This window comes from Grammomys surdaster, unplaced genomic scaffold, assembly GCF_004785775.1.
Source record: "Grammomys surdaster isolate TR1022 unplaced genomic scaffold, NIH_TR_1.0 263, whole genome shotgun sequence".
NCBI classification, from domain to species: domain Eukaryota; kingdom Metazoa; phylum Chordata; class Mammalia; order Rodentia; family Muridae; genus Grammomys; species Grammomys surdaster.
Window position 1 is genome coordinate 3569943 of NW_021604704.1, and position 27930 is coordinate 3597872.

General features: G+C 37.3%; 1 protein-coding gene across 4 annotated transcripts in view; it reads right to left on the reverse strand.

Annotated features, from left to right (window-relative positions):
- Positions 1-1770: 1770 nt before the first annotated feature.
- Positions 1771-27930, reverse strand: part of Usp9x (ubiquitin specific peptidase 9 X-linked) — a 103655-nt gene continuing 77495 nt past the window's right edge. For 3 of the 4 annotated variants that reach the window (XM_028776023.1, XM_028776024.1, XM_028776022.1), the window contains 13 exons: positions 26035-26208; positions 23722-23863; positions 21073-21826; positions 20048-20171; positions 18317-18542; positions 17220-17349; positions 15036-15221; positions 14432-14652; positions 14256-14344; positions 11189-11345; positions 10380-10592; positions 9319-9414; positions 1771-6840 (listed from right to left, as the gene is read on the reverse strand). In XM_028776023.1, coding sequence (XP_028631856.1) covers positions 6703-6840; positions 9319-9414; positions 10380-10592; positions 11189-11345; positions 14256-14344; positions 14432-14652; positions 15036-15221; positions 17220-17349; positions 18317-18542; positions 20048-20171; positions 21073-21826; positions 23722-23863; positions 26035-26208 — 2650 coding nt within the window. In that variant the 3' untranslated portion in view covers positions 1771-6702. The remainder of the gene's footprint in view (positions 6841-9318; positions 9415-10379; positions 10593-11188; positions 11346-14255; positions 14345-14431; positions 14653-15035; positions 15222-17219; positions 17350-18316; positions 18543-20047; positions 20172-21072; positions 21827-23721; positions 23864-26034; positions 26209-27930) is intronic. The other variant, XR_003712441.1, reaches the window with a different exon arrangement.

Consider the following 27930-nt stretch of genomic DNA (forward strand, 5'->3'; position numbering starts at 1 on the left):
ATTTGTATGTGTGTGGAAACATGTGAGGTCAGATGACAACTTGTTGGGGTGAGTTGGTTCTCTCATTTTGTGGGTCCTGGGGACAGAACTCAGGTTTCTAGATTTGGTAGCAAGCACTTTTACCTGCTAAGTCATCTCTTTGGCCTTTAACTTTTGAAAAATACTTATGAGTATTTTGCCTGCATGAATGTGTATGTACCATATTATGTGCCTGGTGCCCATGGAGCTATGAATGAATGGTTCCATGACATGGGAAAAATGTATTTGCTACATCCTGGCTGGACTTCGGGGTAAACCTGAAGCCAGTCTGACCCTCATGTATGTATGGCCCTTACAGAAACTTTTGCTAACCTGTATTATTTTGCTTGTGTAAACTATAAGGCTTTCTGCTCCTGATCAAACAGAAACACTATGGTTAAACTGTGTCCTATTCTTATGAAAAGTTCATATCCTGTCATGCTTGCTAACAGCTATTGAAACTATATCAACAGGACTACCAAACCTGTGGTTTTTACTTTTATAAAACCTTTGCTAGGTGGTTTTCTGAGTTTGAGGCCAGCCTGATCTACAGAGTTCCAGGACAGCCAGGGCTACACAGAGAAACCCTGTCTCGAAACAAAGTGCATGGCCTGGCTGCGTCTATGGGGCTCAATAAAAATCTGAGATTCATAGAGCTCATCTGGGTTTTCTTTTCTTGGGTGAAAATAACCTGACTACAACCAAGTGGCCTTGGAAACCAAACTAGGGTCCTCTGCAAGAAGAGCAGATGTTTCAACTTGAGCCATCTTTGCAGCTTTAACTGTTTTAAACTAACTTCATGTCAGGCCCTCAGTATTTAGTGGGTATTCAGGTGACATTTGTTCTTTGTATGTGTACTTATAACTTTATCAACCAGCTTTCTTTTAGTCCATTCTGCACTTTAACACTTAAATGGTGCCAGCAAGATGGCTCAGAGCATAAAAAAGCATTTGCTGCCAAGTCTGACAACTTGAGTTCAGTTCCTAAGACCCCTCCTCACTAGTATCTCTGACTTGGTGAGATGGGATGAAAAGGAGAGAACCCACTTCCAAAGTTCCAGTTGTTCTCTGACCTCCATGAGGCCATTACAGTGGCATGCATGCACCCCTTTCCCCATTATATACTGTAATAGACACCATCTTTGTTTTATGAGAGTCTGTTACATAGTTCTGGCTTTTCTGGGACTCATTTTGTAGACCACACTGGTCTCAACATCATAGAGCTCCACCTACTTCTGCTTCTTGAGTGCTAGAATTAAAAAGTATGTAGCAACATGCAGGGTTCTACCATCTCTGGCTGACAAACTGGGGAGCCCCAGAATACTTCTACTTCCCTAGTGCTGGGATTACAAGTGTGGGGGACTCATACATTTTTTTTTTTTTTGTAGGTTCTGCAATTGAGCTCAGGTCCTAATGCTTACTGGCAGCATTGCATTGACCAAGCCATTTTCCCAGCCTGCAATTCTGTACCTTTATGAATTTAGTTTCTCCTCTTCTCTGGGCCTCCTCACTGGTATCTCTGATTGGTGAGACAGTATGTTCTGAACCATCAAGGAGCAGTTAAGCACAATTGTACCTCGGCTGAAATGATTCTCGAAATTTCATACAAAGGGAATGTTTTGTAAAGGTTACATTTCTAGGCTTACAATGGTTTAGTGATAAGAGTGCTAGCTTGCCTAGTATGTGGAAGACCCTTGGTTCCATGCCTGGCACTGCACACTAACAAAAACAAAACCACAGAAACCCAGCCAGGTGGTAGTGGCACGCTTTTAATCCCATCATTTAGGAGACAAAGGCAGGCAGATTTCTGAATTCAAGGCCAGCCTGTTCTACAAAAAGAGTTCCAGTACAGTCAAGGGCTACACAGACGAACTCTGCCTTGAAAAAAACAAAAATCAACCCAAAATACCTCAAAGTCAAACACAAGGGACCATCACAACATGGAACTACTCTCAGATTGTGCATGCCACATGATTTGTGTTCACATTAGGGGCTCATTCACAATTCCCATATATGCAACTCCCTAGGTTCCTGATTTTGAGCACTTTTTGTCCCACATACTTAGCTAAGGGATACTCAATTGGTTCTTAAAATTTAAACAAATGGGCCAACTAGTTTTCTAAAAGGCAAGAATTTTGGATTTGATTTGGTTAAGAGTTTTGAGATAGGGCCTTTAGCCCAAATTTAAGTACTCCTGATCCTCCTAAGTGGTAGGTTCATAGGCATGTACTACTATACTTTGCCCTGATTCTGCTTAAAATAAAAAAAAAAAGTGGGGCAGGAAGGATGAACTAGAAACTCAGCTGTAAACCTGGCGCTTGGGAGGCTGAGGTCACCCTGGGTCACAGTGAATTCCAGACCAGCTTGAGCTAGAGGTAGGCAGTGTTTCAGTAAAATCAAATGTAAGGAATATTTGGGATACCTTTCTTTAGCAGTAACCCTTAGGGAAACATCAACAGGCATCGCTGCAGAAGCCAACTGTACTTTTTTCAGACAATGAAAAGGAATTTCAGCATTTCAGATGACGTTAGACTGAATTTCCACACTAACAACCCCTCAAAACAGGGGACTTTTCAGATTTAAAATTAAGAACCAATGTTGAGCTGCTTAGATATAACACATGCTGTATCTATAAATGACCTACTATAAACATCTCCCTTAAAAAATTTAAAGGGCCAAATGTGGCTGGGTGATACGGCACATGCCTATATACATTTGATGCCTTGCATGTCACCTAGCAATACAGGGAGAAACCCTACGTTAATAAATGAAAGAAAAACCCAAATTTAATTTATAAAGTTTTATTTTTGTATATGTGCTAGATCTTACGAACTGCGGACAATCTTTATGTCAGTCTGTTGGCTTGTAAAAGGCTAAGAAGTATGTGGGATTTGGGTGGTGAAATTTCCTTTTGAGAATCCCAATTCTAAAAAAAAAAAAAAATCACACTCATTAGTGACTTTAAAATGTGGTTCACCTTTCCCCCTCACACTGGTAAGCTTGGAGGACAAGTGCTACATACTTCTGCAAACACAAAATAATCGTTAGAAATACAATCGGCAGCGAGTTCTTAATACATTCAGCACTTCTGTAGTGATTTTTATCACACCCAAACCCTTTTCAAATATGCAACACTCATGTAGGTGTAGGACCAATTCTGGCTGGCCCCTACAATGAAACCAGTACTGAGAATGGTTCTGTTGGTAACACAGAAGCTGGGGCAAAGGGGTGCTGTTTTCCTTTATCAGCAGCTGTATGTCCTCGTACCTTCAAACTAGAAATAAAAACTGGGCACTTTTCACAAAAAGGCAATTTTCTAAAATTCTAAATAAGGCAGGATATATCCACCAAATTAACCACAAAAAAGTAAAATAGTTAATGGGAAAACATAACCTGGAAAAATACTAATAAAAACCTGAAGAACTATGCCAAAGTAGTCACCTGAATATTCAGACTGTTGCTTTCCTTTACAAAAGTAATTCAAATAAAAAAGGCTCCTCATCTTTTTAACCAATATGAGGATTAAAGACTTAAGTTGTTATTGTCCACTAATAAAAGTTAATCATGAAAATAGAAAACATTTGAATAATTCTAGGTCTGTATAATTATAGCTGACAAAAAAAAAAAAAGCTGGGAAATCATCACGGAGATAAATAAAAAGAAACAAAGCCCATATAGGATTATGCTTGTATTTCTGCCTCTGCAATGCTGAACATGAGAATTCGGTAGGTGGAGGGCTTAGAAACAGCAGCAATATGGTGTTTACGAAGTTGTACACAAAAATACTTAGATCCGACTGGGCAAAGCCCCAGTTTACACAGTTGCACAATAAAATCTCTTCAGTCTTACGGTAATAGATTCTACTGTCTTCAATAGAGTAATCATGCCATTTAGAAATGTGGGAGTTCTTCAAACGAAGACTGCAACAAACATTTAGAGGAGAAAACATAGGGCTCAAAAGAAATCAGTTGAAAGAATCAAATAACTTTTAGGCACTTTAAGACTTCAAATTTAAAATGTGCCACTTATGTTTTAGAGAAAGACCTCAAAATCACCACTATGTTGCTCTTACAATAACATGCATCTTAAAATTTCTGGTAATACATTAATGCTTAAAGAGTTAATATAGAAAATAATTTGCACAAACAAACAAAAATAACTCTGTTCACCTTCCCTCATTCCTGGTCATGACACAGCCCCACTCTTCCTCAAATGAAGGGAACCATGACTCATAAGCGCTCATCTGGAACTGGTGGGCTTATACACTCAAAGCAACTACCGGGGGTGGGGGGATAGAATCCCTCCAAGAAAAATTCACAGCCTTTGAAAATGTCAAGTTTTCTCTCTTATCTAAAGTCACTAAGTTTTGCGTATTTCATAATTTCCTTAAGAAGCAGAAAATACCAAAGTCACATGTCAGATGGTAAGATAACGTAACTAGTACCAGTTACTCGTCCAAACAAAGCTAACCTATTTCACTACTTGAAGAACTTTTAAAAATTTCCAGTTGGAATTGCAAACACTGTACAACCTTTGCTCAAACTTCAATTCAGGCTGGAGGTGCAGCTCAGTGGTAGGAGCACTTGCCTGGAGTACTTCAGGCCCTGGATCTCCAGGCTCCAAAAACCGAAACAAAAGCAAATTCTGATGTAAACAGAATCTATCTGGTGTCAAAAGTTGCTAAAAAAAATTACAGGAAGCCTAGAAGCAGAATTGTGGAATACTGCAAATAAGATACCTAAACCTTTATCTTAAATACTGCCCCTTTTAAATCACAAAATAACATAATGTTCAATTTTGCTTCTGCTTTGATCAATGCCAACTATAGCCTTTCAACATTTTCCTATCAACTGAATCGTAAAAAATACAACCAAGCTTGTGCTCATTAAATACACATGTATATAAAAACATACAAAAAGTACAAGATTGATTGTTAGGGAACTTTTACAGCGTCAACATCCTGTTCTCCAAGTCTTTAGTAAAGAGCCAAAGACCCCATCTTTCTGTGCACAAAAACATACTGAGACTAAAATCTTCACTGCAGGTTATGTCTACACATGCTATGCACAGAAATTAGCTTTCTGAAATATGCAGTCCTGAGAGAGAGAGAGAGAGAGAGAGAGAGAGAGACAGAGACAGAGACACAGAGACAGACAGGGAGGGAGAGAGGGAGGGAGGGAGAGGGGGGGAAAGAGAGACAGACAGACAGACACAAAATACCAAAACCCCCAAACACACCACAGGACAAAAAGTTATTCTTAAATCAAATTCTATTTGCAAATTCAGCAAAATAATTTCTATAAAATAAAACAGCAAAATATTTAAATAGCGTAGGCTGTATCTGTTTGCAGGGGTATTTGGTTTTAGACAGGTTCCAAAAAAATTACACATATTCAAGTCACCAATTTTCTCTGAAATACAGTTTTAACTGATTCCTTTATCTTTATTCAAATTGTTTATTCTAAAATTTAATTCCTCAATTATATTAACTACCAGTAATTTTTAAAATTAGACCCTGCTTTGAATGTTAAAATTTTTGGAATAATGGAAAAGGAGCTAGGACAATTTTTGCTTTCAAGTAAAATTGACTGAGCAGAGAATCAACCAGAGACCTTGGTGCAGAGGTACCCCAAAGATTGTGGGATTCTGAGGACTTCTGCAGCAGAAGGACAGTTTGAAAAGAGTCACTTAGTAAGCTCTAGCAGAGAACGAAACAAGCACACCAAATACAGACTACTAGGCTCCAGCCAGCATCCTGGTGAAGCAAATTTTTGTGTATTTGTTTTAAATCTTTCAAAATTCCCATTACCAAGTTGGTAAGTTTAAGTGTTCTTTATTCTACCCAGAGATCACACTGTCAAACATGAGAAGAATGCAAGTGTAATTGAGAACTGCCTGCTTGCCACAGTTCTCCCTCAGTCTGTATTTTATAATCTAGGGTTTAAGAAGAAAAGCTCCGAGCAATGCAGATGCCATGTCAGGACAACTGCAGTCATTATGGTAATATTTCTTCATTGGCTACACTAACTTGTGTGAAGCCATGCTAAATGTTACAGCATATCTATAGCTTCAAAGTGATTAACCTAACGTCTGAATAAAAAGGCAATGAAAAAGACTAGAAACATAGTACATCACCAATTTTCCACATCAACCAAATAAATCAAAAGGTAGTTAGCCTTACATTGCTCATAGTAAAATTGACTCCAGTGGCAAACAATGAACACGAAACTATTGGTGTGACATGAATGGGCTGTTTTGTTGATGTTTGTTTACTCTGTTTTTGTAAAGGAGGTGATTCAACTGCCACAAGGTAGGCAACACTGGCTGCAGAGAGCAGTGGGTATAACAAGAAAATGAATGTAGTTTTGTAGATCTGTGAGTCTCATCAAGGAAAAAAAGTTTCTTGCTTAAGAATTACAAGTCAAACATTAATATACTATATACACCTTTGCCATTTACACATTAGCATCAGGCCATTTATTACAAAACACTATACACTTTCCACTGCAGGCGGGTTATATATTGACAGCAAATTTCTGCAGATAAGACAGTGAATAAACTCTCCACTCCATGTTGATTAGGAATAGTTTTTCTAGTTTGAAGTATTAGCCAGACACAGAAAAAAGTTGGACTGTAAGGCCTGGGTGCACGCACAGTCTTGATGGAACCAGTTAATATGTGCATTTCACTGATCCTTGGTCTGAGGTGGGGACACTTCTTCACCGCCTTCATAATTTTCTTGTGCTCGTTGGCCAGTTCTCTGAGGGTTGTTCATGTGATGTGCTGCTGGGCCTGTATATGGCTGTCCATGCACATGGTTATTCTGAAAGGGAAGTGAAATCTGTGCATTACAAATTTTCCAGGGCTGGAGAAATGAATCAAAGGTAAGATTATGTACTGGACAGACAGGGAACCACAGATGGGTTCCTAGCACCCATACCAGGTGGCTTAAATTGGCATAACTCTAGGTATAAGGAGGATCTGACACCCGAGTCTGATACTCGCATAAGTGCACAATATATAACTAAACATGGCAAAATAAATACAGAAAAAACCTCAACCTTTGGAGCAGTAAGCACATTTTAAACTCATGAGTTAAAATTGGTGGAAACATAGCCAGGCGGTGGTGGCGCACACCTTTAATCCCAGCACTTGGGAGGCAGAGGCAGGCGGATTTCTGAGTTCGAGGCCAGCCTGGTCTACAGAGTGAGTTCAAGGACAGCCAGGGCTACACAGAGAGAAACCCTGTCTCGAAAAAAACAAAACAAAACAAAAATAATAATAAAAAAATAAAAATTGGTGGAAACAGAAACATTTCTTTTACTCTTAGGACTTACAACATCAATTGAAAAGAGAAAAATCTTATAGGTAAATATAAACCTTGGAACCCTAAAGAACACATGACTGGCTAGGTATGTATAAATCTTTGTCCAAAGTGATTGCTTGAAGAGGTGTTTCTTCTTCTACCATAATGATCCTAGGGTCTGAACTCAGGTGGGTGGGGCTTGCATAGCAAGTGCCTTTACCCACTGACCAATTTTGCCAGCCCAGCTCCAAAAATTTAGGTGTAAGCCTGACAAATTAAAATGCCCCATTACTATTCTTGACTTACTAATCACAAAGAATGATGTGAGGGCTAACCTACATGAACTCTTTCTCATAGTGTAAACCTGACTGACCATATGTGTAATTGCTATGTAGACAGAACTATTAATGTTAATTATTGTCACTGAAATCACAAGGCTAGATTAATGTATGAGCTTTCTTGGGACTGAGCAAAATAACTACTGTCATGGTTCCCTAACTTTTTTTTTTTTTTAAAGATATTCACTACTTGTGCTGGCCTTGAAACTGTTGCCAGGCATGGTGGTGCACACTTTTAATCCTAGGATTAAGGAGGTAGAGGCAGGCCCATTTTTGAGTTCAAGGCCAGCCTTGTCTACAAAGCGAGTTCCAGGACATAGAGAGTTGTTAGACAAGAAAAACTCAAAAATGAGAGAGGGGAAAAAAAAAAAAAGAAAAATAGGCTATGTCAACTAGGTTCTGCCTGCCTCTCCCAGCAGTAGAATTACAGATACATCACAATAACACAGAATCTCACACAGTTAGGTTGTCCTTATATGCCTATAAGCCAGGCCAAGATTTTAGGCTCCACACACTATTCCCTGTGGTTCCATTTACACTCTAAAACCTAAGGCTACCTTCAGTGCCATTCTCATGGCAGCACCTGGGAACTTTAGAGGATTACAGACTGTCAGCAGATCTCACTCCCACCCCCAACTCTTTTTTTTCCAAGACAGGGTTTCTTTGTGTAGTCCTGGATATCTTCAAATTTAAGAGATCCGATTGTCTCTGCCTCCTAAGTGCTGGGACTAAAGGTATGTGTCACTACTGACCCTAACCACCACCCCTTTTAAAGAACGGGTCTTAATATGTAGCCCAAGTTGGTCTCAAACTCAAGAGATCTGCCTACTTCTGTCTCTCAAGTACTGGGATTAAAAACAAGTCATATACTCTAGAGTCTTAACACTGCACCATGCCAGAAAGCTAATTTCCATTTGTACTATCACTCCCTCCAAACATTTGACTTGGTCACAACATCTACATTTTAAGAAAGTTCCTATTCAGGAGATTATTTCTTTACCTTGTTTTTGTAGGTAATGAATTTGACAATTAATCAAATATGTCAAATTCTCAGTAATTTTTACTGTTAATGAAATCCCAGTCTAATTAAGCAACATTACTTCACTGCCATACCTTAGTTGTTTTTAGAATTTACTTGCAGACTTATTCTAACAAGAAACGTCATCATAATCCTTCACACTAAGCAATGATTATCATTTTATACTGACAGCTTTACTCATTCTATACTAGTACTAGGCATACCTATTTGGTAAGGGAATCATATTCCTGGGGCAAATTCAAATTTGTACCATGACCCCACACCATTCTAACCCTAACCCATTCTTCTGGTCATGCCCCCAAAGTTAGTCCAGAGTCATGGTAAAAAGCCACCTTTTATAATCAAGCATGAAATTGGTTCTAGAGCAGTGGTTCTCAACACCTTTGTTGTGCGGGAGTGTTAAATGACCTTTTTACAAGAGTATCAAAGATATCCTGCATATTTCTTATTTCATATTTATATTATGATCCATAAGCAGTACAAAATTACAGTTATGAAGTAGCAATGAAAGTAATTTTATTGTTGGGGGTCACAATACAAGGAACTATATTAAAGGTTTGCAGGATTAAGGTTGAGAACCACTGTAGAGGTTAACCCCACCATCTGACTCCTGTTTACCTGCTGATACTGAGATCCAGGGGAATGGGGGTATAATGGAGCATCTTCTGGTGGAGGTGATTCATGCTCATCTGGAGCATCTTGGTCATCTGGTTCCTAATTTCAAAGAAAAAGAATTATGCAGGCAACATCAAGCTTACTGCTGAATTTGTTAACTTAGTAACAACTCTTAAAAACTATAATTATAACTTCTATATCTAAGGCTCAGGACACCTTCCCAAACATTGAAGGGGCAGAAGATTATAAGAGCCAGGGGGGACAAGAAGTCCAATGTGAACTACGTTGCCTAGAAATGTCAGGGAACGTATATCCAAGCAGTCTCAACAACAGGGCTGCCTAAACAATGAATATTTTAATATGGATGGAGGAAACTTCATGAGTCTTCAACATCAGACAAACAAGGGATGCTGGAAGCAGAAAAACCATATCCCTCCAGGGAAGAGTCCTACAATTGATTATCCAATACCAAATGGTCAGACCTAAAGTTATAAACATATAAATAACTTTCTATACACTGAGCAGGTTGTTATATATAGATTTACACACAGATTCATGTAACATTTAAAGAAAAAGAAGCCATGGATCTGAGACAGAGTAAGGAGATGTGTGGGAGTAGCTGACAGAGTGAATGCAATTATATTTTAATAAAGATCATTTCTTGTTTTCTAGAGGACCCAAGTTCAAGTTCCAACACCTACATGGCAGCTCAAAACAATCTGTTAAGTCCAGTTTCAAGAGATCCAATATCCTTTCTTCAGGCCTCAATGGGCACCAGGCAGAAATATGGTGCACAGATAAAACACCCGTACACATAAGGGTTTAGAAAACAACTTAAAATTCCTAATTTGGGTTTGTCTGGAAATAATTTCTAAGGTTATATAGCACAGTAATTTCTCCAGATGGAGGAATCCTCATTAATATATCACTATACATTAAAGCAAATAGAAGTCTAGCAACGTTCTTAATAAACAACACTATCATTAATACACAGTCAGTGGCCTATAAACAATTACTTTGCTTTCTTCCATTTCTATTTCTTGTAGACTGGTGGCTTTTTTTACCTCCTCAGGACAGAGTTCACAAGCTTTTGCAAGTGTCATCCTAGCGCTATGTGATCTCTCCAAGAAATAGCCATTTGATGTTTCATTGCTTTGCACTGGAGGAGACCAATTGTTGTAAGTGTACTGAGGATTGCCAGTGTATGGTCTTCTTTCGAGTTCATCTCCAAGCCACTCCACTGCCCAGGTCCATTTCCTTTTAAGATCCCCATTGCCCTTCAAAAGTAAATAAAATCATGTACATTTAAGAGGATTGGGAATGTATCAAAGATAACTTAAAATGATAACATCACAACATGAAGGTTTTATTCTTTTTTTTTCCCCTTGAAATAGTCTTGCTATGTAACTCTGGCTGTCTGGTAATTGTTATATAGTTGAGGTTGTTGTCAAACCTGTGGTTGTCCTCCTGCCTTAGCCTCAAATGCTGGGATTATAGATGTACATCTCACCCACTCCAATACTTGGGTTAAAATAGGATCTTAATGCCATTTTTCTTTTTTTTTTTTCTTTTTTCTTTTTTTGGTTTTTCGAGACAGGGTTTCTCTGTATAGCCCGGGCTGTCCTAGAACTCACTCTGTAGACCAGGCTGGCCTCGAACTCAGAAATCCGCCTGCCTCTGCCTCCCAAGTGCTGGGATTAAAGGTGTGCGCCACCACCGCCCGGCTACTATTTTTCTTTTCTTATTCTTTGTCATGTTGGGGAATTGTACATTCTGGGTAAGCAGTATACCACAGAGCTATAGGTCTAGCCTTTCAAAACAGGATCTTTTAACTCCGATTTAAATTTCTATGAAATAATTATATCACCCTTACCTGCAGGATTTGGTAAGCAACAGGACAACTGCTAAAGAGGGCCACCATACACTTTATACACTGGTATGCTCTTTTTTGATAGTGATTCTTAGAACGCTGAATTGTGTCAAACAGCCCATCTCGGTCATCTGGAATTCCTTTAAGGGCATTATGAATTCTGAAAAACAATCAGATGGAAGATAAAACTTATAAAAATTAAAAGAAGCTAATATTTACTGTTTAATACATGCCACCCAGTAAATGTCTGTGGGTTCAGTTGTTTCATAACAGACAGTAGGTGGCACTATTAAACCTTTGAGCAGATGGGGAAATAGATACAACAGCTTGCCTCAGGATCATACAGTTGCCAATTAGTTTGTATCTTTACTAACTTTTTACTTGTTCAAATTGTGTTCAATATGAAGTTTAAATACATTACCAGAAGCAAATTCAAGACTCAAAGAGTAACACAAATTTTAAAAGTTAACACAGACACTGAAGTTGAGAGTAATTTGCTTTAAATCATTTTTGTGTTTTGTTTTTTAGACAGGGTTTCATTAAGCAACCCAAAATCATCCTGACCTCTCAATATGACTGCCTCAGCCTCCAAACTGCTGAGATCACATGCTTATGCCACCATGCCCAGTGTCTATTTTGTTAGACATTACCTGCGAATAGACAAAATATGACATATACCTGTAAGACTAAGTATTATTGAGCAGTAAAAAGGAACCAATATATGCTGTATGTAAAGAATCTTTGTAATCACTTAGACATAAAATGCTAAATGTTGTATTTTGGTAATATGATTATAAGAGGCAAACTTAGAAGCAAGCCGATTAATGGTTGCCAGGGGCAACCAAGAACATCTAAATGCGTGTAGGCTTCTTGCTGTTTGATCTAAGATACTGCATATAAACTCTTACTTCTCCATTTTGTGTTGGAGGCAGCAGTGTAGAGTCTGAGGGCTGGCCTAACCCATTTTAGGTAAGTGTTTTGCCACTAAGCCACCCCAACTTTACCTTTATTTATTTTTTTGTCAATTGAGATAAAGTGTTAAAACATTACTTTGCCATATACTTTTTTCCCACTAATGCCAATAGTTTTCTAAATGCTATCTTTAATCAGCACTATCTTTGTGTTGCCTTCTCATGTCTAACAATGCAAGATACATAGAGGACATCATAAATAGTTAATTTTAAGACCTACTTACCAAACTAAAAAAAAACAACAAAAAAAGCACCATACTATGATTATTTTCAAACTTAGGTTAATCACGAGTTTTTACTGACTATTTGAGTTATTGCTCACATTTAATCCAACCTATGTTTTCATCACATCATATGCTAAAAGAGAACTTAGATATATCTATGGTCTTGCTACATAGCCTTGACTGGCTTGGAACTCACATGGATCTGCCTGCCTCTGTCTTGGAGCAGTATGACTAAAGGTCTATATATGCTACCACACTCTAAAAGCTATACAATTTTATGCTATTTTTAAAAGAAAAATACTAGAAGCTAGACTGTACTAAAATCATCTCAGAAGTATCAATGGTGACAGAACATTTTGGATTCAAGAAAAGTGATTTTTTTCTTATGGCTATTTTTATAACTAATCTGAAACAATGAAAAAAAAGGTAATTTCATGCAAATTGATAAATTCTGGCATTTGTAATCCATTCTAAACATTCGTATTTAAAAATATTTCTACTCCTTTATACGTAGAAGTGTTTTTCCTGCATGTACATATATGTACCACATATATGCCTGGTGGGTGCTTTAGGAGCCAGGAGGGTGCCAGATCCCAGAGAACTGGAGTTATAGAGGGTTTTAAGCCACTATGTGAGTGTTGGGGAATCAAGCCTGGTCATCTACAAGAACAAGTATTTTAATGGCTGAGTCTCCTCTACAACCCCTAGAATGAATAATCTTAAAAATCAGTACTTAAAAACTCTTTAATCCCAGCACTTGAGAGGCAGATACAGCCAGATCTCTGTGAGGCTTGTATGGTCTAGAGTGAGTTGCAGCACATCTTTGGATACACAGTGAAACCTTGTATATCCAACATAAAACAAACAAACAAGAAACCCAAAACAACAAAAATAAGTACTTAATGTGCTTTGGTAGCTGTCTGTGACCATGTACAAAATAGCAAATAATTCAAGTTGCCCAGAACTCACACTTTCCTACCAGAGGTTGAATAAAGTAACTTTGTCTTATTTCAGTTTCAAACTATGAACAAGTGTCCTCTTTTGTTGTTATAATTGGCCTTCATGTATAGCACTGAAGTACTGTCTAGTGTTATCTTACAGAAAGTGTGGACTAGAGAAGCTCACATTAGGTTAGAGGTGTAAGAGTGCTGGCTGTTAAGTTCAATGTTAATGAGTTAGCAGTATATATTTATTAAGATACTAAAAAATAAAATCACTAAAACCCCAAACCCTGCTCCAACCAACAAAGCCCATCACCACAAAACTATTCGTGTGTGTGTGCGCGTGTGTGCGTGCATGTACGTGTGCACCACAGCTGGAGGGAACTGTTTTACTCCTTCAACCACATGGGATCAAATTCAGCTAAGTCACTTTGAAAGGAGGTCTTGGTGCAGCCCTGGCTGGCCTCAAACTCCAGAGATCTGACTACCTAACTCCCAAGTACCGGAATTAAAAGCATTGTCTCTATGCTCTGTTCACCTAAGAACTATCATTAAATAAAGTACAGATTATGTTGTGAGGTTAGTTCTAAAACTAATATAATCTAAACCTAAAACAATCCTTGGATTTATTAATAAATTCATATGTATACAGTCTATTGCTAGTTTTCATTAATTAAAAAACAATTCAGTTGAATGATGTTAATATAGTAAGTATGAAACCTGGGCAATGAGAAAAAAAAAAACCTAACAAAAAACTGGAGAACTTGATAGTCACTTCTGTCTTGAGTTTTTTCCTGTAACACTGAATATTCACTAGAACTCTAGGGTGTTTTTGTTTTTTTTGTTTTTTAAATGTGGGGGTGGTCAATTTCAATTACATGTAACACCTGGAACTAAGTCTAATTAGCCTGATAATAAAAAAATAAGTATCCACCTGTGAGTCTGCCAGGAGTCTTCAATCAGTAAGATTTGTAAAAGCAGATCCAAATAGGGCCGGAGTTCATAAGTATAGGAATATGCAACCTAGAAATAGGTAAGACACAGTGAATAATGTATAAATGGGTAACAAATCAAACCACAGAGATTTAACAATGGTTACGTTTTCTTAACCTGCCAAAGAAGTTCACTGAGGACAGTAGATGAAAATTGAGGATTCTCCCAGCAGCAAAAGCGAAGCAATTTGACAGTCTCGTCAGAGTTACTGCAGTCTTCAATAATTTTCTTCACATAACTTGTTCTCACAAATAAAATGTCTACCACATTTTGTTGAATTGGCATTATAGGTTGTGATAAATTAGGATCACCAAAAGGATTTGGAAGAGAAGGATTACCTACAATACAGATTTGTCAATGAACAATCAATAAGCTTCTCCACAATAACAATGTAAACTTCTCAGAACATAGTCTATGAATGCGTTTTAGGAAAAAAAGGAGCTGTATGTCAAGTTTTCTAAGTATAACAAAGAAAAGTAATACTGTGTGTTATAATGACAGGTATCCTAACATAAAAACGTTACTTATTTAACCCAGTAGCAAGCAGAAAAAGGTCCACTAATCATGTGAAAAAGGAACAGGACTGCAAACATTGTAAAATGTTGCAATAGTGGACCTTCATTCACACCCTTACTTTGTATTTAAGTATCTTCAGAACCATATTTAATCTAGTTCTAGATATGACCCAGAGTACTCAAAACTATTGCCAAGAATAGATTACCATTGATCGAAGACTGCATTCTTGAAGAGACATTGCAACAGCGGATGAGCTGTGACACTACTGAGTATAATTTGCCTAATTCAGCATACTGATATTTAATTGGAGGACCAGGACCTTCATCTAAGGACACAAGCATAAAGGTAGCAGGTACACTCAGTTTGAGCAGCTGTGTTTTCTCTGCCACTCCTGCAGTGAAAGAGAGACAGAACACAGGTGGTGGTGGGGGGACATAGAAGGAAACATTAGGATGGAAAGAACTTTGTGAACAAAACAAAAAAGACAGTTATTAAAAATATTTGTCCATCACCCCCCTCATTCTTCTCCTGTGTACATGTATTCCATGGTGTACATGCCCATGGAGAACTAAGTTGATGCTGAGAATCTTCCTCAAAAGCTCTTCCACCTCTGTGGCAGGAATCTCTCAAATCCAGAGCTTTCAGATAAAGAATACTAGTAGGCTTGCTCTGTGGATCTCGACTCAACCTTTTCAGGCTGGAATTGCAAGCAGATCATCATATCCTACTCAGCCATTTATAAGAGGTCTGAGGACTGAACTCTTTCTTGGACAGCAAGCACTTTGGCTAAGCCATATTTCTAGCCCAGGTTTATCAACTCCCCCCTCCCCCAAGATAAGGTCTCTCTGCAGTCGCTAATGTAGATCAGACCAGCCTCAGAGATCTACTTGCTTCTTCTGTCTCCCAAGAACTGGGATTAAACATGTTTGCCACCATGCCTAACCCTTGTCTATCACTTTAAAAGAACACATCACTTTTACTTAGATTCAGAATTATTTAACCAGCTAAGAAACTTACCAATTACCAATATTAGCAGTTTCAATATTGAAATCTATACAAAACAGTTAGCATTTGACAGTGAGTGTGTAAACACCAGGACAGAGAAGACCTTATAGCCTGGAAAAGCTAAAATCTAGATGTGAACTACACTATAGCCCCTATTAGAGCAACTACATGAGAAACAGGGTTCTGGGATCTAGTAGAGGCTAAAGATTACAACCAACCATAGAGACAAATGAGAAGTAATACGGGTAATAAATCAGTAAGTGGTGCTTGGGTATACAACTCAAATTCCAATGTAAAAAGGTTTTTTTGGTTTGTTTTTTATAGCTCTTAAGGAAGTTATTAAAAAACAATTTTCTAAGTTTCTGAACCAATTCTGAATATCGCTGAATATAACTATCACTTATAGAACCTGTCAATGGTTATCTTAGTATACTAATACCTTACTGGTTATTTTTTATTCTACCATAGTAAATTTATCTCCTGTCCATGCTAATTAAAATAAATAACAACGCAAGAATTATTTGCTACTTTTTTGTTGTTTTTGAGACAGGGTTTTTTGTGTAACCCTGGCTGTCCTGGAACTCGATCTATAGATCAAACTAGCACTGAACTGACAGAGATCTGCTTCCCTAGTACTGAAATGAAAGGTGTACCACCATCCTTTGATTCTGAAAATGCCCATGTTCATGCTAGACAAGTATTCTCCCCCAATCGAATCTTTTGCAACAAAATAAAATAGTAGAAGACAATTGTGCATGATATTTAGGTATAGTTCTAGTAGTATCTAAACAGGAATGAGCAAGTAGTATAAAGAGCAAGCTACTTTGAGAAGAAAGAGCAAGCTACTTTGAGAAGAAAAGCAGCAGAGTAATTTAAGTCAATTCTTACTTTAAAAATTTTTTAGTGATGCTGGAAATCGAACCTGGGATTAGTATGAACAAATGCTCTATACTCCTGGCACTAATTGAATGAACACATTTTCTCCAATTTTAATTTATTTCACTTCAATTTTTTCCAGACCTCACTCCAAAATTGATGACTCTCACAGTAAAAACAAAGATTCTTTGTAATAACTGTGGTAATTCTGATTTAGTTAGTGAATTGGATGAAGCCTGGGAATGAGTATGTTAATAAAGCAGGCAGATGTAGTATCATTGCTTTTGGAAGCAAAAGTTAAGACAACAGAACCTCACTTGTGTTTACCACAGGAGTATTATGTAAAAAATTATGAAGTTCACAGGGGTTGGTGGGGGAGGATATTCTATATTTAGAGAAGGTTTAATATAAAGAAAAAAAAGAAAAAGAAAACCAAATCCTATTTCATCATTGGACCTATCATTTAACATAATACTTTAACAGAAATTATGAAAATTTTAATTCTTACCTAAATTGGCATACATTACAAACAAGTTGAAATACTGCTGTAAATGACGTCCATGCTCTGAAACCTCCCTCCTCAAGAGATTTAGTACTGCTCTTAATAAGTGGTCACTCAAACTTAAGTTGTCATAAGCCTGTAAAGGAGAAAACACTAGCTGATTCTCAACAAGGTGCAAAGATAATTTTATGTGTATGTTAAATACAAGAATACTTTTCTGGAAGGACTGATCACATGAATTCTATTCACACTGCTTACCAACACCAGATTGATCCAAGGACTTGTATATGCTAATGCTAGAGAAGACCTTTGCCACTGAGCTTATCTACCAAGATCTCTTCTTACTATTGAAGAAAGCATCTCAACTAAGTTGGCCCAAGCTGACTTGCAATTCTCTAGCAGTTGGAATTATAGGTTTGTACCACAAACTATTGTAGCACCATACTCAGCCTTTGTATTCATTATACATTTTTTACTTTGCTGCAATTGAAACCAAAAATGTTTATTAAAAATCCACCAAAAAGAAGTGTTATGAAAATCTCATATAGAAACACTACTTTGTAAGGTAATTAAAAAACAGGGCTGGTGAGATGGCTCAATGGGTAAAGGAGCTTACCACCCAAACAGACGCCTTGGAGTTTGATCCCTAGGATCCTACATGGTGGAAGGAGAGAACTAACTCCCAAAAAGATCCTCTGATCTCTACGCTTGTCCACACAAAATAAAGGTTTAAAAAAGCACATGTGTGCAGGTGTGCACATACATATACACATTAAAAAAATATCTCTTCAAGAGAAAATTCCCTTTTGTGCTTGACATGAAAACTGAAGGCTTTAATATAAAAGCATTATATTAAAGAGAAACCTAGGAAAGTTCTCTACCACTGACCCTCACCCCAGTCCAACCCACGTATTTTTAAAGGGCAAATAATCACTGTTGCTTTTTAGCTAGTAATTTTAACGGAAGTCAGGTTATCAGTCTAGGTGTCTGATGTGTGGTAATCATAAAAAAAAAACGCATTCAGTTTTCTCTCTTCAACTTCAACAAACACATAAAGCTCATTTTTTTTTGGTAAATACATATATAAACAAAGGTACAATTACCTGACTAGAAGGTCCAGGAGATGCAAAAGGTGAAGGACAAGGCCCGTCTTGTAAGGAAAAATGTGCAATGAAGACAATAAGTTTTGCAAATGCGCCTCTCACTTCTGCACTAGGGCATTCCAAAAGGTACTCAGAGAATCGATTTGAAACATTAAAAAGGACATTGTGAGCAAACCAAAATCGCACATTCTTGCTGTGACGCAGGAGAATACACAATGCATCATACCTAAAACAAAACAAAGCATAACTATCAGACTATAAATTCAGTTCACTTTTCCTATAGTAAAGTGATGGAGAATTGAATCAAAACAAACAAAAAAGCAAGTATCTTTTTTCTCTGGCGGGAACAGCAGTAATGACTACTTCTAGTATTAACATTAAAATGATTGATGATGAGCTAGGTGTGGTAGTGCATGCCTTTAATGTCCAGGCAGATCTGAGTTAAAGGCTAGTCTGGTTTATGGAGAGTTCTAGGCCAGCCAGTTCTATTTACCCAGAGAACCCTGTGTGTGTGTATGTGTGTGTGTGGGGGTGCAGTAGGGTGGAGTGGGGCTTGCTGGGGCTTGGGGAGAAGAGAGATGAGTACTATATAGATTGGCCTAATCTCATGGAATTATAAAATAGTCAAAAGCTTGTATTGTTCATTAAAAATATATTACTAAGTCAGAGGTGGTGGTGCACACCTTCCCCAGAATTTGGGAGTCTTAGTTCAAAGCCAGCCTAATCTACAGAGTGAGTTTCAGAATACCGAAGGCTACACAGAGCAACCTTGTCTCCAAAAATGACAAAATAACTTCTTTCCTTACTGTAGTTATCTTCTGGATATGTACAGAAGCTTTGTACACTTATATGTCTGTGTGTGTGTACGAGCACGCGCTTGTGTGTGCAGGTAAATGGACTATATTGACAGGAATAGGTTCTCTCCTTCTACCATGTGGGTTCTGGGTTTCAAACTCAGTTTTGTCAAGTTTTGGTGGCAAGAGCCACCCTCACTGGCCCTAAGTAAATGATAATTGCTAAAAAGGCATCATAATGGCCTCTATACTTATTTTTACCCTTTGAATTTATGCCAAGTATTTTAGTATGATTTCTCTTTTTTTAGTGTCTTTTTAAAAATTCATCTTTGTTTGTTTTTGTCTACAGTGTTATGCCTACATATATGCTTTGCAGGCCAGAAGAGGGCACTAGATCTCATTATAGATGGTTATGAGCCACTATGTGGTTTGCTAGGAATTGAACTCTGAAAGAGCAGCCAGTGTTCTTACCTCTGAGCCATCTCTCCAGCCCCCATATGGACTATTTAGGTTTCCCTAAGTTACAATAGCAAGTGATTGATACAAAGTTGAAGTCCAAGTTTGAATACAGAATGAGCTGAAATTTGTATCATAAAGTTTATGGCATTTAAGTGGTTTTCTTTTAGGGTGTTGGTAAAGTTGTGCATCAATCACCACAGGTCTAGACTGTTTAGTCACTCAAACCTCTTAACCTATTAGCAGTCACTTCTTTAGGTCTTCTCAGCCTTGTTCTCTTTCTCTCCTTCTCCCTCTCTCTTTTTTTCTGAGACACAGTTTCTCTGTGTAGCACCCAGTATGATTTCTTATTACTATGATTTTTTAAAAATTCTGTCTCGTAAGTTTGAATAATAGTTTTGTGGTTCTGAAAAAAATATAGAGCCCTCTACAAAGACCACCACCAAATCTTAAACAGGAATAAAAATTCAAAACAAGATACCAATCACTGGCGGATCCTCGGACTATTTTCTTTGTATGAAATCCTGTAGTAAAAAGGAACCTAGCAGCAAGCTGAATACTAATCATAGTGATTTCTTCTGCTTCAGGAGACAGGTGATCTTGCCCTAAAAAAAACAAACCCATATTTAAAACAACCAAGTGTCTCTTCAAGTCCCACTTTCAAACAAGTTTGTACTTTGCACTCTCAATTTGTTAAAACTCTTCTTAGATTATTTATGAAATTATTATTCCTGATTTTAGAACCAAATACAATCCTTTATAGTAGTGTATTAAACAAAAATTTGCTGCAACAAAGAAAAACTTATCTCCAAACAGTATGACTATAAATACTTAGTACTCAAACACAAATCATCTTAAATCTAATTTTAGCCAAAAGCATCAACTTACATCCATTCAAAATGAAAATAATAACTTTATATATTTAAGTAGGGCATGGCGGCACACACCATTAATTCTAGCACTTGGGAGGCAGAGACAGGCAGATCTCTGAGTTCCAGGACAGCCAGGGTGGCAGAGAAACACCTCCTAAAAAAAACCAAAACCAAACAAACATACACCCTCACCTGCCAAAAAAGGGAAATGGAGACTGGAGAGATGGCTCAGCAATCAAGAGCACTTGCTGGTTTTACAGAGGTACAAGGTTAAGTTCTCAGCACCCACCCAGCAACTCCAGTTTCAGGGGATGTAATGCCCTTTTCTGGCCTCCTCAAGAATTGCGTGCACATGGCACAGACATACACTTAGGCAAACATTTATAGGTATAAGATGAATAAAGCTAGCAGGGTGGTGGTGGTGCACATCTTTGATTCAGCAGTTGGGAGGCAAAGGCAAGTGATCTGAGTTTGAGGCCATCCTGGATGACATCACAAATTCCAGGATATCCAGAGATACATAGAGAAACCCGGTCTTAAAAAACCAACACACACACAGCAAGGCTATGCCTACTAATAAATCTTAGAAATAACAATTACTCTTTGCTTTAATAAACTAAGTCTTGACACTTACCTGGAGGAGGGTTTAAGTAAACACCATTACATGTAAGTAGCTTTTTCATAAACTGAAAATATTCCAAACTATACTGCATTCGGTTGTGCATGAACTGAACATTCTGCTTCCGAACACTTCTTTCAATGGCTGATGGCATAACAATCTGATGAGGCCTTGTGGTGATAGCAATCTCTGATATGTATCTTATCACCTCATCATCATGACCTATTGTGTCCATTCGTTCATAAAAAAGTATATATGCATTCCACCACCTTTTCTGACGCCTGTACGACATGCGCTTCATCATGTGATCAAATACTTCTCCCATGTACTCGCCACCAAAACACTGGTTTTTCATTTCTTCATCGTCATCCATTTTACACTCTGTTACATCTCCATCATCAAATTTATACCAACGATTTTTTTCACCATCCCCTCCATTCCTCTGAATGATGTAAGAATAGTAATGTCCCCCACTTGCTTGGCCACTGTGCACGAGCACACCCACAAGTCTGTATTTTGTGCTTCCTGCTTTCTCGCTTTCAGACTGCTCATTCTGTTGTATCAGCTGACTTTCTGGGTTGACATTATCTCCCTCCAGTTTAGCAACACCTGCAACTGTGTAAGGTTCCATGTCTAACTCTCGAGGAAATTCAAAGTAATCATTGAACTTGATTGCACATTCTCTTTCCCAGTCATAATCGAATCGTTTTAGTTGGATAGCAAGAACAGGAGGCAATTTTTTAATTAGCAAGCGCTTTACAGTATCAACCTAAAATCAAGAGAAAATTAACAGATATAATCCATAGGAAAAAGCAAACCAAAATCCAAAAAAACACCAACATCCCCAAATCAGAAAGTTAACACAGGGCATCATACATGTTAAGCAAGTACTCATCCTTTAGCTATATCTCCATTTCTCTTTTGCTCAGGCTAGCTTTGTTCTTGCTCTGTAGCCCAGACCTCAGTCTCCTATTGAGGTTACAAGCTTGTGCCATCGAGATGGCGGAGACCAAGTACAACATTTTCTCTTAATTTTTTTTCCCCTTGGGATAGGGGGCCTCATACTATAGTTCCAGTTGGCTTCAGATTAGTGCACTACGAAGCTTAGGCAGACCTGAACCTGGTACTTTGGCTTTTCTTGTGTAGTTGTCAATCACTACATGTAGCGCTTCAAGTAAATAATTTTATGTGCAAGTGTACTACATATGTGCTGGTGGCTGAGGAGGCCAGACAAAGGCATTAGATTCCCTGAAACTGGAACCATAGATGACTATGTGCTGCCATGCTGGTGTTCAAAACTAAATCTAAATCCTCTACAAAAGCACTAAGCACTTTTCATGGCTGAGTTCTCTCTCTAGCCTCTTTAGCAAATTCTTAAAAAGGACTACATCAAGTTTTCGTAAGATTTACTTGAATTGTAAGCTTAAGATATTTCTCTGAAGTTGATGTAAACATTAACTGATTAATAAAATGGAAATGGCCTATACCAGTTACTACAAAATGTAAAAATTAGTCATTTACACATTACTGCCTAGTTTCTGTACTACCCTCGCCTCTAGTCATTGTTTGTTATTTACAGTTATTCCAACTAAGGTTCTTAGCTGTAAACAAACTGAACAGTTTACTTTTATTGGGCAGTTAGAAGGTAGTTAATGTTACACAGGTGATAACATATTTAACCGTTACAACCCTCTTAAGTTGGCACTACTTAACCTTAAAGATAGAGTGTTGGTAAGATAGAGTCCTGGTAAGATAGAGTCCTGGTAAGTTTAGGAACTTGTCTCATGTCTCAAGACCTATGGTGGCAGACAGTGTTGCTTCATACCCCATAATCAAAATGCACAGACTTTCATACTTCTTTAAGTGGTGTGGTAGGGCAAACAATACAGGTGACTTAGAGGTAAATTGGTTTGGAAGCCAGAAAGGATAAACATAATTTACTATTCATATGTGTGAATATTCCTCTTCCTTGAAGAGCTAAGTTCCCATGGAAAAAAAAATCTAATCAGGTGATAAAAAACAAATTTCACTACATTTAAGAAATAATAGTTTCGGCAAAAGATTTCTGGATATAAGAGAAAAAATGTTTTCCTCCATTAGTTATGGTGTTTGTTTCTAGGCAGAAACAAATTTACTTATGCTAATTCACATAACAAAGTTAGCATTATGCTATTACAAATTTTGTTTTTTGTAGTATTACTTCTTAACTTTTTTCTTTTAAAACATACACACACATTCACACACTTTCTCTCTCACCCAACTATTTCTTATTATGACAAAGGAAAATAGAAAAAAAGTGTTAACTTTGAGAATGAACAAATGCTACCAAAAACTTCAAAATTCATTAAATATGTGGTGGTGCACACCTTTAGTCCCAGCACTCTGGAGGTAGAGGCAAGTTGATCTCTACCCATTCAAGACAGTCCTATTAATACAACCAGAGAGGTAGAAGACTATCTCAAGCAAACAAACAAACAAAATAAATAAAAAAAAACACCACCACCACCACCACCATTCCCACCAAATTCATTAATGATAATGTGCTCATGCACATGTGTGCACACACAAACCCTTAAAGAAAACCGTTTTTCTTTACCAGAAACTGACTACCCATAGCTGCTCAGTTAGAGGTACATCATAGTTATCTTAACAGATAATTCATACCTTTTTATTGCACTTTTCACAATGATAAGCATTTGCCCCTTCTAGTAAATCTCCTTTGACATACTGTTCCAAAGAATCAAGAAGATTTTGGTGGTTTCTAATGTCTACATTCAGAGTTGTAAAAGATTCTTCACATTCGTACCTAAAGATATTATTTAAGAAGTTATCAGAAAAGAATTCACTCTTCAGTTCTCTAAATACTTCATTATTTACATATTTAGTGAAACTGAATTTATAATGCTTAAACTATGAAACCTCTAAGGTTATGGAATGTTTAACAATACTGACGGCATTTCCTGGTTATTTAGACTGTGCTAGTCACATTAGGTTGTTGATTACATGCTGTCCTTTGCCTTCATGACAGAATTGCTTGAGAACTACCAACCAACCAAACTTAAGTGAAGTGGGAATTAAGACAGGCCAGCTTGGGGAGGCAGAGGCAGGAAAGTCTGAGTTCAAGTTCATCCTATTTTAGTTCCAGGACAGCCCAGGATACATAGAGAGACCCTGTCTTGGAAAAACAAAAAACCAAACCAAATAAATAAAAAGACAGGGCTACTTGAGCTTAAGCTCTTTTAGTCTACCATGTTGTTTTGACAGTAATTATGGGCCCCTGTGGCAAGTGCGCAATTCTGCCATTCTAGTAAAAGTAGGTAAGTACTTTTGAATATATAGACTGATCAAGTTCTAACTAACTTTATAGAAACAGGTAACTGGCTAGATAAGGCCCATGATTTATAGGTTTCTTTTTTGATCACTACTCTAGGCAAATAAAGTTCTCTAATAGTAGACTGCTATTTTAAAAGAATTTTAATTGAAAACTATTTCTGAAAATGTATTATTTATAGTGTGTATGGCTGCACGCGCCATTACATACACAATACATGTAAGAGGACAACTTCGTGAAGTTGGTTCTCTCCTTCCATAGTTTGCTAATTTGAGCCTCCAAGTGCCTTTACCAAGCTGAACCACCTTGCTGCCTCCAATTAAAAGATATTTGTTATTGTTAAAATTTATGTGTAAGTTTGTGTGTCTGCCATATGCTGTATGCCCATTGAGGCAGAAAAGGGTGTTGTATCCCCTGGAGTTTGAGTTCTAAGTCCTGGAAACTAAACTTGGGTTCTCCGGAGAGCAAGAGCTTGTAACTGCTGAGCTCTAGCTTATTTTGTTATTTAAAAAAAAATGTATGTGTCAGCATGTATGTCTATGTACAACGTACATGCCCAGTGTCTAGAGAAGCCAGGAGGAAGTGTCAGATCCTCTGAAACTGGAGTTACATACAGACAGTTGTATGTCTCTATGTGGGTGCTGGGAATTGAACCCGGGTCTTCTACAAGAACAGCCAGTTCTTAAACAATAACCTGGATCTCCAGCACCTCCAGTTTTTAAGTTATCACACAGAATAACAGACTTCCTTATAGCACTGAAATAGAATGTTGCTGTGAGTTGACAGTCAGTAATGCATATTTAATATTTTATACAGAGAGAATGCATATAGATTGCTTTAGATTAATTATGAGTATTATGTATCTGTTCCATATGTTGCCTACTGCCTGAGGAGGCCAGAAGGTCATCAGATCTGCCAAAACTAAGGTTACACATGGTTGTGACCCAACATGTACATGCTCACAATTGAAACCCAGTCCTCTATAAGGGCAGTGAGTACTCTTAAGAATGTAGCCACCTCACCAGTCCATTATTTAGATATTTTTCAATATGTATTCTAAACTTTTGTAATCTTCCTGCCTTAGCTTCCCAAGCACTGGGACAAGCTACACTTAAGAGCTACTAAAAGTCCTTTTAAAATTAAAAACCATCATAACAACAACAACAATATACAGTTTCCCACTTAACTCTTATAGTATTTTGTATGTATATATACCTTAAGAATGATGATACTAGGTATGTGGGAAAAAGATGGTAATACCTAATTTTGTTTTAAAAGTGGTTAAGAAAAAAAAAACACCTGTAGCCTGTCATCCTCTAAACTCAGAGTATCTATATTATCTAAATTCTAAGATAAAAGGCAAACTTGTAAGTACATCTCTAGTCATTATGTAAACTGTCATGTTAGTTCCTTAGAAAAATATAAAAGAATTAAAAGTATGAAATAGTAAGAGATTAAAAGCATCAAAAGGAATCAAGTTATTTAACAAAACAAAACAAAACAAAACAAAACAAAAAACTTCTCAGATATCCATAGTACTTTTTCAGTTGTAGGAGTCTAATAGATAGTGGCATATCCCATTTTCATATTAGCACTAGTAATAGTTTTATTATTAGCATATATAACAGTATTATATTAGGACTTACCTATGTGGGCAGCCTTGGCAAATTTTCTGATCAGCAAAGGAACCTCCCAAAACTTTACTTAGCATAGCTGGATGCCCTAAGGCTTTTAAAGCCTCATCTAAACTATCCACCAATGAATTAAAGAACTCTAAAGCATCATGTTGTTCACGAAGATTAACAGGCTCACCCCAAAGCCTGAAAAATGAATAGAATATAACATGTAACATGTGACAATCACAATAAAAACATTCTGTTTTTACAGTTGTGGGTAAGGCAATTACAATGACAGCATATTAAAGCAACTACATGAGAAAGTAGGAAACAACACAGAAAAGTCAGAATTTTATGTTCAAAGAATTGAGGGGGACAGTGAGACCCATAGTAAAAGTGGTATTAAAGTGGCAAAGAATTACCACAGAACTAATGGTATGGTTGATAGCATAGCTCTAAGAAAGGTGGTTGCTTCAGATGGTACAACATATACATTAATTTTGAACCCAGCTGTAGATGTCATTAAAATGAAATGGTGGATCTTACAGGGATGCTTTTACTAAGCATTTTGCCAAACTTTGGATTACAGACAAAAAGAATGTGTTTGTCTACCTTCATTAAGCTGATATTTCTAAGTGAAAAAAGAAAGGCTTGATTTAGTCTATAGTTAATCTCTTTTCAGTGATCTGAGGACTTAAATTAGACAAACTAACTCTAAAACTATCATTCATACTATGCATACAACACAAATTGAGAATAGCCATTGCTTCACCCAGGTTCTGATGGAATCTACATGTGACATTGTACTAACAAACACAGAGGACCTAAGTGCATTCTTTCCAAGCAAGAGATGACAACTGTACATTATATACACCACAGCACTACTCAATAAATATTTCTTGTATGTAGCAAATAATATAATTTAGACAAAAAAAAACCCCTACACATAGCAACGTTAAAAAAAAAAATCAGACCTATCATTGTTACATTATTGGAAATAACACTAGTCTATTCTATTTACTTTCAAGCTGTAATACAATTCACCATACTTCAAAACACACATGACCCTTACAACAGAGACATCTGTTAAGACACCAAGGTACCAGTTCTTATCATGAATTAAGTGAACAGATGCACACATAATCTTCTAGAGGAGCATTTATGCTGTCTTTATTGTAAAACTATAGGAAACAGGATGTGGGTAGCAAAACAGTTGGTGTCTCACCATCTATATAACCTAAAGACTGTTTACACCAAATGATTATTATAAAAAGAGCAAAGTTGGTCCTGTCTATTCTTATTCCCCGTGTTTTTTCTCCTACACACAATTCAGCAATGGTGGGCCTCTAACACCACCATTAACAGAAGGCAATCAATGAATCTTCTTCCTTCAAATGTTCAATCTTAGATTTTAACTCATCAAAACTGCTCTAAATTAATTAGTTCTCTTGATAGATTAACAACTGGAAGAATTTCATTGTATAAGCTGAGTATTATGATTGCTGCTACCATCAGGAGAGGCAGAAAAATGCCATGTACCAACTCCCCATGGAGATAAAACTGTAGGCCAGCCTGGTCTACAGAGTGAGTTCCAGGACAGCCAGGGCTATACAGAGAAACCCTGTCTTGAAAAACCAAAACCTGTAGGCACAACACCCATCTAGTAGCCTTGCCTATCTTCCACACAAAACCAAAACTATGCTAATCTGATCAAACCCTTGGACCTCACTGGGCACCTTAAAGAATGTGCAGGGGGAAAAGAGAAAATACTATTTATGGTATATGGTCCTCGCATGGCTTCTGATTTGGGAAAGTTATTTGATATAATGGAAAAGTTCAAATGCTGACTATATTCAATGTCAAGGGAGGTTCAAAAAGCATAGAAATAGATTCATTATGTTTTAAAACAAAGACACACAATGAAGC